The sequence below is a fragment of the Amphiprion ocellaris genome, chromosome 3 (genome assembly GCF_022539595.1).
Source record: "Amphiprion ocellaris isolate individual 3 ecotype Okinawa chromosome 3, ASM2253959v1, whole genome shotgun sequence".
Lineage (NCBI taxonomy): Eukaryota > Metazoa > Chordata > Actinopteri > Pomacentridae > Amphiprion > Amphiprion ocellaris.
In genome coordinates, this window is record NC_072768.1 from 33,381,627 (window position 1) to 33,395,004 (window position 13,378).

Below are 13,378 nucleotides of genomic sequence, written 5' to 3' on the forward strand. Positions count from 1 at the left end.
CTTCTATCTCATACTCTGATCTCTTCACATCAGATCATTTCCAATAAGTAGCTCATCCTATGACTCATCTTACTGGATCAGTTCAGGTTCAGAACATGACTTGGCAGTAATCTTTATTTTAAAATCATGTGGTTTATTTACCTTAAATTATTAGCATATTTGTATTTTTTTGTAAGAAAAATATCAAATCTCATTTCAGGCCATCACTATCAAGAGGAGTTCTAGTGCTCAAGGAGGAGCAGGAAACTATGAGGTTATAACTATTGATGATGATGATGATGTCATCCCCACGGACACCAAAACAGCAGATAGCAGAACGTCTCGGGTGATGACGGTCGCACACCTCGACACACAGTCAGGATCCAGAACTGACTACCTGGCCAGGGGAGGGGGCGGAGTCTCGCAGAGGGATTACCTGTCTCGAGGCGGGACTCAGACTTTAGGAGGGTCAGTGAAAGTTGAGAACGTGACGGCGCTTCGCAGTACGCCTCAATGGCTCACCGCCACCACGACCTCCTTGGCTTCGACCCCCAGTGTAGGTATTACCTTCAAGAACCAGCTGCGCTCAGCAATCTGTTTTGCTTATTGTTAACTTGGATGGAAGAGTGCTCTATGTGCAGAACTTCTTAGGTGGCGAAGTTTATCTATGCTTATTAGGGATCAGACGATATGGGTTTTCCGGGGCCGATGGCGATTATTGGTGCTCAAGAATGGCCGATATTTGGAATTGATATACATTAAATGTAATGTTTTAACTCATGTGACAGCAGAGAACTCGCCACCCATAACTAGGCTTCTTCATTCATAAAGGGTGACCATAACTGAATATGAAAAATAGAAGTAGGAGTGATTAAATTGGGACTCTCTCTGTTGTTTATTTGGGATCCATTGAGATTGATCAGTTTGTTTCCTGCAGTTGAATCTGCTGTTCTTTTCTACTTTCTTAATATTTCTTTGTTCTGTTTTATTGCCCACTACATTTCATATCTTAAAGCATTATTAATTATTGTTTTCCAGACTCTGTTTCAGGTTAACCTGTGGCTGCCTTCTAACTGAGCCACTAGCCGTTAGCATAGCTTTAGCCAATTTGTGAGAAGCAAATTTCCTGGTTTGTGTTTCTTATTCAGGTTTTGCTGCTTGAGGGACATTTCTGAGACTACAGAGTGATGACAGACAGAGAGGAGGCTGCATCAGACCTGAAGTCGCACATTTAACTTATCAGTAATCAATCAATAAAAATACTGATACCCTAGTGCAAACCTGAAAACTTCCACTGCACAAGCACTAAAATAAAAAAACTCTTGTGTCAAGTGGTTAAACTTTGTAGATGTACGGTATTTCTGTATTCATAGATCCTTGTCTTTCAGTGAGAAAAAGGAGTAAATGTTAGATTTTTTAAAAGATAGAGGATCTTTACTGAGCTGGTTTTCTTTTTGTATTGATGCAATATTGAAAAGGTTAGTTTCCCAAGGCTCGTGCTGGATTGGGACATTTTTTAGGTATCTGGGAAAGTTGTGGACTTTGATCAGAAAATCAAGCAACAGTCAGTTTTAACCTGTGACTCCTACTGATGAATCATTTCTGCTTGTCGACTAGATGGTTTAGAAATATCAGTTTTACTTCTGGATGAAAGTGAGTAGTAATGAAACACAATGAGATAATGTTGGTATAAGATTATGTTTATTACAAGCTACTGGACAGCATATAAGTAGAATAATCTTTGAGCAGGACTTGACTGTTTAAAAAATTTATCTAGGGTTTTAGTTTGGTTGACAAAGACTTGATACATGTACTATTCTTACACATGTAGGGTACTGAAAAATCTCCTTTTAAAGCCACAATTTGTTCAAGATATGGAGATGTTTTTAGATATAGTGTCACATTTTCCATCCTCTACAGAGCTGGGAATGAGCCGTTAACTTAAACACACAGTGATAGCTTGGACGGGTTTCGTTCTGATTCACAACATCAAACACTTCATTGTCTTTCTATTTATTTTCCTCCTTAGTCAGCTCAGCCTATCCCCCGACCCTCGGCCTCTCCCTACCAGACCATCGGACACATGGGTTTTCACGGGGGTTTGGCCCGGACGCCCCCTGCCAACGACCCACCTGCCCCTCCGGTGACTGGTTTGGCTCGTTTCCACCAGTCGCTGAGGACTCCCTTCACCCTGAATCTGCCCAATGAGCCGGGACGTCCAGAGCTGAGACACATCATCATAGACGGCAGCAACGTGGCGATGGCGTGAGTCTGAAAACACACAGATGAACAAATATACACTGGCGTGGTGGTCTTTGCCCAGAATCAAACTAAAGCACAAAGCAAGTAAAATAAAGATGTTTCATTAGAAAAATGTGGAATGTGCATATGTTATTCTTTGGAAATATAAAGGAATCATATGAAAAAGTGTCATTAACGTTGTGAAAGTTGCTCATCAGTAGAAAACTTTACTGTGGCAGATGAATAATCATCTTTGTTGAAGGTTTCTATGTGCAGAAATCAATAATAGATATGGGTTTAATGGGAACAAGCCTTCAGATACACATTAGATTCGGTAAGATAATATGAGATATACTCTCCTGCCCCAAAGAAAAATGTGTCTGAGGCAATGATGTGCAGCTGCACCATCACGATATATACCATAACAAATGATTGAAAACAATACAATGCAATAAAAACAACCCTAAGACACATAATGCAGAGTAGAACAAAATACAATAATACATAATTCATAATATAATAATGTCTATGACCTGTACAGGTTCAGTAACAAGGAATCTAACAAAGAGTTCATGTACATGTGAGCAAACATGTAAATTATGACTGTTATTTGAGAGCTTTGTCATCACTCGCCATTTCATTTGTTTAAAAAGAAAAGATAGTAGAGGATACTTCTTCAAAAATTAGTTTTACCCTCAGAAGTAATCGACATATTGAATCTGATATTAGTCATTTAGTGTTAGTAGTATTAATATCAAATGCTGCCCTTTTTCTTCTTTGGATATTTAAAGAAACTGCCCCGTCTGGTTTCATTTTCCAAATAGAAGGTCAAACAGGTTCACCCTTCGCTCAAAGGGCAGACTGAAAAGCTGACGGTCTGTTTTCGTTTTGAGTTTGGACTTGCTGTCTGCTAAAAGTGAGCAGCTTTGATCGTTACGGTCATGAGAATCCTTGTTGCTCATCCGAACGCAGTCGCACAATTCCCTGAATGCTTGAATCATCTGTTTCACTTGCAATTCTGGCTTCTTCTTCCTCACTTGCAAATCTAATTCGCGCTCTCAGAGGTTGACTTGCAGACTTGAGCAGCTCTCAAATGTGTTTTGCGCTCTCTCGAAGCTTTTGTCGTCAGTATATTTCATGCTGTGACAGAACTGCGGCTTTCACGAGGGGCTTACTTTCTCCGTTGCACATATTAGCTCAGCTTAGGGAATCTCGTTGTGGCTTCTGGTCCTTTTAGGGTTCTTCGTTATTGGCACAGTTGTGTAGTGTGAAGCAACAAGAGGAGGGTACAATAAATGTGCAGAGTGGTTTACCGGCACTTTTTAAGAAGGCGTAGGTATTACCGGTGGATTCATAATAACTGGAATAGTTATAGTTTTCAAGAGATGCTTGTGTGAATCACCATCAGCTCCTCTGTGCGTTATGAAAACAAAACAACAGCTAAAAGGTTAGCGTGTGTGATTGGAGAATGTCGGTCATAAATGCAGCACATTACTATTTCTTCCGACTTTCGGAGGTTGTAACTCATTTGATGACAAACACAATTCGCGTTTTTGAATCGTGTAACTTCCCACACCTGTAATACACTCACCACGTTTTTTTTCTTTTTGTACATGAAACCATCACCCTTCCCATCAGCAGTGCCTTTATCAGTTATAAGGTCACACACTCACACTCACTCACAAACCATACATCTGTTACAGTGCGTAGGCCACAGCTACAACCCTTATTGTGTAGGAGCACCAAAACTTTGCCCACGCATTCACATATTGTTGTTACTCATCACCTTTGTGTATGACTGCGTGTGCCTGGCAGAGCGAAAGTAGTTGTAACGACACGATATCGATGCGTGGGGGGTGCACTCACTATGGAGGTGTTTCCGAGAATAAAAGGCTTTTCTTAAAAATCTTTACTTGTAGTTTCTGATTTTTCTAGAAATTGCTCAAGAATTATCCATTTGTGTCACACAAGGAAGGAAGGAGTCCAGTCTATTGTCTTTAATTCCTCCAACACTCTCTGCTGGTCTGCTGTCGTCACAATCTTTATCCCAGATGACCTTGTTCTGACTTCTCACTTTTGCAACCACTTCCTTTCACGTTCTCATTTCATCCTCCCTTCCTCCCTCCTTACCAGAAGTTTGCCTCAGAAGAAAAAGCCAGATTCGTGGGTTATTGTTGAGCTTCAAGCCACAATTTTCAATATGAGGAAGGTGGCTTTCTTTGAACTTTACTAGATCATCACTTTAACTCATGCTGCACAGCTAACCTGTGTGTTTCCTGATGGTTATCTCTGAGTGATTCAGCGTCTCAGATGAGGGAACACATTATATCTGTAAACCTGTTGAGCTGTACATCAGTAATCCAACTGAACACAGCCACAAAGTTACAGTAGCACAAACTGTATGCATCACATTACCACAAGAACCTTCATATATACAGATGATGATACAGGAAATGCAGAAGAATGTTTTTTATATTTGGTCCTGATTAGCGACCAAGTTCATTTTAAACTGATGTTGCTTCAGCTAGTTGATTAGTCTATTGGTGTTTATCACAGAGAATATTCAGTCATTAGGATTATTTCACTTTGATTTGTCCAAAAACTATTATGGGACAATGTTGGATGCAAATTCACTTCTTAAATAATAATAATAAGAGCACCTTTCAGAGAAATCTTTTGCAAAACATTAAAATACACAAACCATTAGATTAAACAGTGCAACCTTCAAAAGAGCAATACCAGAGCATCAGATAAAGAATTAAATGGTATACAAATGCTTGTCAGTACAGGTGAGTTTTTAAAAACATCTTGTTGAGCGTGTTCCATCGAGTCGGTGCTAGAACAGTGACAAAAACTGTTGCTTCACTTAGTTTTCATCCTGGGCTGTGGAATTTTTAACAGTAGCTGGTTTTCAGATTTCAGAGGTTAAGGTGCAGAGTATGGTGTCAAAAGTTCACATATGTACTTGAATGAGTTTAAAGTTTAACATTATTATTATTTATTTATATAGCGACTTTTAAAAACAGAGTTTACAAAGTGCTTTACAGGCAGGGCAAACAAGGTGAAAGATTCTCAAAATGAGTTAGTTAAACAAAATGTCAGATATAATAATAAATCCCACCTCCAAGTGAGGGAAAGAGCAAGTGGAATAAGAGAAAATGGAGGGTAAAATTATAAACGCAAAGCTAAAAACAGCATTAATAATAATAGTTGTAGTTAATAAGTAAAAATAAATATAGAATCAATAATAAATAAATACAGTTTTTTAAAAATTATTATAAAAATAGATGATACAAAATTATAATAAAAATTAAAAATAGAAAATAAAAATAGAAAATGACCCACTTTCCTCTACAGTGTAAGAAAAGCCTATAAATCCAAATAAATAAGTTTTATTGATCTGTTTGTTGTTTATTTATTTTTTAAAAATTGTCACTGCTTCCTTGGATAAATTGTAAAATTCTCATCCTGATCCTGAAGGAGATTGTTGGGTTGTATAAAGTTATTCTAGCGAGCTTGGAGATGTTTTCCCTCATCAGGTTACGTTTCCACGGTGATTTCTACCACTTGCATAATCTCTTCCTGCTTGCGGTGTCATTCATCACTTTCTCTTTCAGCAGTTGGTGGAACTTCCCTTGAATTTGCATTGCAGCTCTGACCGCAAGCCGAGTGTTATCTTGTGTGTGTGTGTGTGTGTGTGCGTGTGTGTGTGCGTGCGCATGTGTGTCTCTGGCTTCTGTTTGTGTGTCTACGTATGCCATACCGTGTCACCGAAAAGTTTGTGTTTAGTTACGTTCAGGGACGGATCTGTACTTTTCAACAGTGCGGTGTTGTCACCATCTAAAGATTAATTCAGACACTCGAGTCTCGTCCAACTTCCTAATGGAAAATTTCAGTCTGCTTTCACAATTCTCTTCTTGTTCTGAGGAATAAAAACTCTCTGTGTGTTGAGGTCATGACTATGAAAGACTCAAACATGGATTGGGTTAATGCTGAGCCCGATACTGCTCCTTTTTGTTGCTTTAAGTACCCCATTGTCCACATTCAGCTGCACCTAAATAGGCTAACTTTAGCTCATTGTGTCATTTTTTATGCCAGAGGTTCCATTCAACCTTTTTTGTTTTTGTTTGTTTGTTTTGGTCAAACCTACGTCACTTTACCCAAGAGCTGCAGAATATTTTTTGTCCCACCACAGTGTAGACTATCAAGCAACCAGCCAGGATGTTTGCTTTGCGTCTCTGCTTTGCCACAGCTCATGTGAGGCCAGATTTGTGAATAAGATAATAACCTAGTGCACAGGGAAGTAACTATTACTGATGTTCACATGATAAGGAAAGAGAAAGAGTGAACAGAAGCTGCATTCATAAGGCAACATTTAATTATTTCTTGAAGAACTCTAGTTTTCAAAAAGTTTTCTATCTCTAGTCTAAGTTTTCTTTTTCTGTGTGTGCTAACAGGCATTTTAGTGCATCAGAAAGTTCAAAATGAAAATATAAAAAGGGGTATTGGGACATAGCGATTACAGAAACCTCATGTACCGCAGCTATAGTTTCAGATTTAACACTTGGAGTCAAGAATTTCCCCTAAAAATGATCATGCTCACAAGAATATTTCACCAAAATAGAAATAAGCTGAATGATTCCCACTATTGGAACAGCTTGTGTCTGTTGTATTTTTCCTGAAGTGATGATTAATAGCAGGTTTTTGCTGCTTGCCAAAGGGGTGGAGTTCACTATTACACATTAGATCATCAAATAAAAGTACCAAACCACAAAAATATTACCCCACCCAGATATTTAAAAGTAGATCAGATGGCGTTTAGGATGTTGTGGATTGTAGCAGCGGCAGCCAGCTTCCTGCTCGGTGATGCTGGCTGCTCGCGGGGAGTTTCTCATCTCTGCTGCTGCTTGTTGTTTGTGTTGTTCTGCGGTTTTTTTGCCCTAGCTACCCATTTGTTATATTACAGCTGTCTGACGTGCGCGTGCAGATCGTGCACGTCACCGCCAACAATCTGGGTCAGCTGATGCTGCCTTGTGTGTGTGGAAGATGTTTTGTGTTGGGAGCTTCTAAACCAATTGACAGGTTTTTAATTAATTCAGTTGCCAGTGCAACCATTAAAAAGCCACTTTGAATTTCAGTTTTAGTGCTAATATTTGAAATATTGTTGTCTTGTGTCAGCTGCTCTCATCATTTTAACTTGATTAGTTTTGTGTGCAGGGAGGAATCGACTACTTTCTTTTCCCTAAATCTTTTTGTGATTGATTTGTGATTAATGCCCTGAGTGTTGTTGATGTGTATATGTTTAAACTTGAGCCTTCTTAAACAGTGCACCATAAAAACTTGACAGTGTAATGAAAAAGTAGTGTCTGTGGCATGTACACTACACTCTACGTTGTATCTTCAATGAAAAAAAATTAGATTTAAGGACTGACTTTTGGCTTGAAGAAGTGAGTATGAAAAAGGTGTCGTTTTTGGTTCATGGTGTCAAATGAAAAACAGAAGTCATCACTTAAACCAGACTGTGTGTCTGTAAAAAGTGATGACCAATGTAAAAAAAAAATTCTTTTCTTCTTGCTGTTGAAACATGTTTTTACCTTCAGCCTTTTTAAATTGTGCAATTTATGCTCTATAAAATACCCTAAAAAAATTCCCAAGTGTAATAAAAAAGTGTTTCTGTCACATGTATACAACATATTTTACACAATGAGTTATTATTGCAATGTGTTGTGTTTTTTAGACACAAATTATCATGTTATTTTGGTGCTGAATTGTTGGTTTTTAGTCACACCTTTATGCCTACATGAATGCCAGTAGTTTCTTTGTATACAGTGTGTGACTGCTTGTGGAAATTGCAGTTTTAATATGCAACCATGCCCTAGAAAGGAACTTTTCTTGAGCACTAGAAATCCAGTGTGCAGTTACGTCTCACTTTAATTCATTATTGCTTACTACATCCATTTTTATACTTTCATGGTTTGCAGTCTGCATGTTCTTCCATCTCACTGTGTCCTTCTTTTTCTTTTCCTCTCCAGTCACGGCCTTCATCGGTTCTTCTCCTGTCGTGGTATAGCGCTGGCAGTGGAGACGTTTTGGAGAAGAGGCCACAGAGAAATCACAGTGTTCGTCCCTCAGTGGCGTCAGAAGAGAGACCGACTCACAACAGGTGCTACAAATATATACATATACACATATAAGTGAAAAAACATGTGGTTACAAGGCGGACTTTTGGCATGAAGACAGTGTGAGTGTGTATGAAAAAGGTGTAGAGGTTTTTGCTCATGGTGTTAAATCAAAAACTGGAGTCAACACTTACAGTAACATTGCATGCACCCTGTGGTGACTAATGTAAAAATAAAAAACATCATCAGGCTGTTGTTCAGCCGACCATTCTTTAACACGTTAGTCTGTCGGATGTTAATTGAAAATATTATATTTAACCCTCTGATCCTACCTTGAAAGGCATGTTACATTTCAATAAATGCCAGAATTACAGCATGTGTCAGCAACAGTAAAAACAGAAAGAATAGTCAGATTTCTAACTTAATGACATTATTACTACGATGGAAAAACTTGACCAAATCTAAGATTTAAATCGTGATATTTAATCATTTAAAAACTTGCCAAAAAGAAACTTTTTGCTATAACCAAATTCTGTAGAAACTAAAAATTCTGTGCTCCTCCGCCCAACTGAGAAACTATTAGGGACTCAGCTGTGACAAACAGTCATATGACAAAAACTGAGGAACTTTTCGGCTGAACTACAGGCAGTGCTTACACAGAAATTTGAGATTCGAGATTTAAATTGCATTGACAACTGAAAATGAGATCAATTTGAGCCATTGAGACAACTTTTGAACAAATTTATATAATGAATGTGTGAGCAGGGAGACTCTTGAAGAACCACAATTACGTTCAAGAGTGTTGGTCACAGTGGGAGATTTTGTATTTGTTTTTTTTTTAGTTTTGATAAAACATTGTGATATCAATGAAATCAGTGTGGAGGAAATGGTTTAGTGTAGAAAAACATCATGAAATCTCTTAAATTTATTAACATGTTGAAACCCTTTGGTTTTACTATTATCACAGCTATATTTGATCATTTTGGTATTTTACTATCAAGACCAAAAATCACTTTATTTTAAATAATAATTCTTGTTGGAATTGTTGTAACCCAAAAAACACTTAAAAAGTTGTGTATATAAGATAACATTGTTATAACAGATCACAAAGCCAGAGGATTTGGTCACTCAGAGTATTATTACGTCATCTACTTCTTTCTCGTCTTCCAGGTTGCAGCGTTCCCTTGAGAGATTTACAACAAACCTGTTTTGTCTCCACGTGTTTTCTCTTCCTTTTCCACGGTATTATCATGTAACACTGACGTGACCGTTGTTATTTGGTTACAGAACAACATTTTCTAAACCAGCTAGAAGACCTGAGGCTGCTGTCCTTCACTCCCTCCAGAGAAGTTTGTGGCCAGAGGATATCCTCACATGATGATAGGTACAAAAAACACTCACATATTTCACTATTTTGAATACTTTTTAAGATTCAGTTGAGGACAGGTGTTGTGCCAGAAACTGATTGGAGTCTGCAGACTTCATAATTTTACCTGTTCTGTGTTCTACATTAACCAATCCAGTCTCTTTTCCCAGCTCAAATTGCATCTATCCGTTCCTACATTGTAACTGAAATGGTATTAATGCATCAAAATGACTTGATTTCATCCAGGAAGGTCATGTTTTTAAGATTTAATCTCAGCATAATTGCAAAAGAAAATTGTGTCTTTATTTTGTATGTAAAACCCATCCATTAATCATTGTTAATTACAGTCTTAGCAAGGATATTAATCATACCAAACACATACAGCTATAACATCAGAAACAATACAGTAATATGGCCTATAATCTAGGGCTGAAAATAATTATTTGATTAATTAATTACTTATCTGTTTTTTTCATTACTGATTAATCTGTTGATTAATAATTTATTTTGTTGGGTTATAAAATGTCAAAAATGGTGAAAAATGCCAATTAAAACTCAGATTAACATCCTCAAATTTCTTCTTTAGTCCACTGCCCCAAAGATATTCTGTTACAAGAGTAAAGAACCCAGAAAATGTTCACATTAAATATACTGAGTCAGAAAATTGAGACCTTTTTCCCTCTAAAAATTACTCAAACCAATTAATAGATTATCAGAACAGATGTCAATTCATTAATAGCTGACAGCTGATAATTTAATCGTTGCAGGTCAGGTATAGTTACTTCTTTAAACTGCAAACATTTCTTTGGTCGCAATCATTCAATTGCAAGAAAAATTTCACATTGACAAATGCTTGCTCTCACCACAGTCATAAAGTTCTGTGTATTTGCATGTTAAGACTGTTTGATCACAGACGTGTAGAAACTAGACGAGAATCAGTTTTTGGCACGACACCAGCAGATGGAAGCAGAGCTGAGGACTGAACTGCTCAGTTGTTCTGGAACATTTTGTTTCTATTATGAGCTCATCTTCTACACAAACATCTAAAATTGTGGCCCCAACTCCTAATGTAATGTATTTTTATCATCAAAACTGACTGATTAGGTGACATGTCCAGCAGATGCCAGTAAAATAGGCGATATGTTAACTTTAAATGCTGTGTTGTGATTTTTGGGAAAATGTGGATGACTTTTGGAGCCCAGATCTCTAAGCATCTACAGGATATCAGGCCTCACTGTAAAACTCACGCTGACTCAGCACTTAAGGTGTTTCCCTGCTGACGGATTCCCCACTGCGGGCTCCAGCGGACGCACTGGGAACAAGCTCTTGACCTTTGAATGCCGGGAAAATCCTGAGTGTCATAATCCACACCCGGCTTCTGCCTTTGTCTCTGCCAGGTTCCTGCTCCACCTCGCCGAAAAAACAGACGGGATCATCGTCACCAACGACAACCTGAGGGACTTTGTCAACACCTCGAACACCTGGCGCAAGATCATTCTCGAGAGGTGACTGTGTGTTTTGTGTTCTACAGCTACAGAGTTAGTCGATTGGGTATATACGTTCCGTTACCCAGCATGACTCTGGAAAGTCCACCGAAGCAGCTGACAAGCTCGATGACAAATGCTAAAGATTTACCGTCTATTTACAGCCAGTTTATTTACATTTACCAGCCAGCTCAAGTTACTTAAAGGGAAGAAGAAACTGAAGAGGAAGAAACAGTTACAGCTGACAAACATGTTTACACAATAGTAATACATATTTGTTTGATCTATATAAAACTGATAAACTAAATGCCCGATATTTTTAAGCCCATAAGCAAATAAAATGCATGTTAATTTCACTTTTTTAAGTATTTAATTTACAAACTTTTAATGCTTTATGTAATGTAATATTGCTGAGACAGTTACGGCAACTCATCATTACTTGATTTGACTAAAAAAAAAAGCTTTTATTTATGCTAATAAATATAATGTAAAGGTTTAATTACTATATCACCATGCTGCTCACTCAGCCTGACTTTACAATTATTTGGTTTACAGTAAAACTAATGACAAAAAAAATATGAAAATAAATTCACATTTTTAAAATAATCCAAAATATTTAGATAAATGGCACTATCAGTTTTATGTTCATTAATGTTCTAGAAAAAATGCTTAAACTGTCTAGTAAACACTGGAATGCAGTGTTACTGTACACAACTATATCCTGCATCAGTAGAGTCAGTATAAATACGGACTAAAGGGAGTCTTTGGGTAGTTATTTGTGAGATTTTGTCGCCCTCTGTTGGTTGCTGTGTGTCTCAAACATCTCATCAAGACCCGTAAACCCCATTTACACAGGAAACCAATGCTACGCTCTACTGGTTTCCTCTCTATGTGTGACTGGTTTGACGCCACACACTGCTGCTGTTACGGGTTAATTCCTGGTTGTGACTGATTTACTGCAGCTGTACTCAAGTTCAAGTTTCTTTATCTCACAGTTCCATCACACCTGACTAGTTTGGCTCTCCAGAAGGAACAAAAATTCTCATTTTAGATTTTTCATGATGTTGATCTAACACTCTGTTTAATATGGAACTTTTTAGTTGTTGGAAAATAGTCATTTAATTTATTTCTAGGCTTCTTATTTGTTAAATTTTATTCTTTAGCTTTCAGCTGCACTGACAAGTCATCAGTTTTGTATTTCAAATGATATGATCAACAAATGAAACATACCTCAAGCTATAAAACTTTCATTTCATTTCAAACCTTTATTCTCGAAAGGACATTGAGGTTTCCCTCATTTCCAATGCCGTCGAGATTACAGACACATTAAAACCACAGCACAATAAAACAAATACAGAATAATCACTGTGAACAATAATTTCATCAATGATAAGGTAGATAAAGTTCTGAACTCTGAAAGAGAAGGAAGAACATGAATTTTTAGAGAGTGTTGGAGGATGTTCCATGAGCTTGGAGCATCAAAAGGAAAAGCTGTTTTACTAAGTTCAGTACGTGCTCAAGGAACTTTAAGAAGTAACAGATCAGTAGAGCGAGTTGTATAGCTACCAGCATTCCACTCTAACAAGGTTGAGATGTAAGGTGATAATTTCCCAACGAGGGCCTTAAAGATATATAAAAGCCAATGTTTGTTGTGCTTCTCTTCCAGAGAGGCGCACAGAAAATGTTACTGGTTGTACAATTACTTAAAAAGCATATTTCAACCCAATTTCCTCAGACCAGACCTGTAAAATAAAATGACTTACAGCACATTTTCTCATCAGGAATTAAGAATTTTTGTTCGGCTTTCAAGGAAACTGCCATGGATATTGCTGCCAATTTAATATTGAATATTTTAATAACTGTAGTATATGACACTGTTACTAAATTACTCTATCAGCTAACACTTTGTTTGCCTTATAATTAATGCCAGATAGAGAAGGCCTTTCTTGGAAAATGCTTGTAATATACCGCAAAATACCCGCTAAGTTTCAGGAAATTAAGAGGAAATTACCCAGGAAATTAACTGGAAAATATAGAGCTTGTAAAATAAACCATTACCAGAAATTTCCTATGAACTGATAGTTCTGTCCACTTGGACCTCCTGGTTTTTTATTTTGCCTCTGTGCCAGTTTTATGTTTCTGGGTTGTCCCTCCATGAGTCTGTTCTCTTAAATGTCTGAAGAGAATTC

The 13,378-nt window shown here is 37.5% G+C and overlaps 1 protein-coding gene and 1 long non-coding RNA gene across 3 annotated transcripts in view; one reads left to right on the forward strand and one right to left on the reverse strand.

Annotated features, from left to right (window-relative positions):
* The window catches only part of n4bp1 (nedd4 binding protein 1), a 29,016-nt gene that overhangs the window by 9,988 nt on the left and 5,650 nt on the right, over positions 1-13,378 (forward strand). For both annotated transcript variants that reach the window (XR_004847351.2, XM_023270560.3), the window contains exons 6-10: positions 200-535; positions 2,009-2,244; positions 8,253-8,383; positions 9,627-9,723; positions 11,103-11,210. Coding sequence is in view for 1 of the 2 variants with exons in the window: in XM_023270560.3 (XP_023126328.2) it covers positions 200-535; positions 2,009-2,244; positions 8,253-8,383; positions 9,627-9,723; positions 11,103-11,210 (908 nt within the window). In the remaining variant the exon portion in view is untranslated. The remainder of the gene's footprint in view (positions 1-199; positions 536-2,008; positions 2,245-8,252; positions 8,384-9,626; positions 9,724-11,102; positions 11,211-13,378) is intronic.
* Positions 8,127-11,284, reverse strand: LOC118470313 (uncharacterized). The gene is made up of 2 exons (XR_004847352.2): positions 10,953-11,284; positions 8,127-8,386 (listed from the first exon to the last, which is right to left on the reverse strand). It is a non-coding gene; the product is annotated as an uncharacterized LOC118470313 (long non-coding RNA).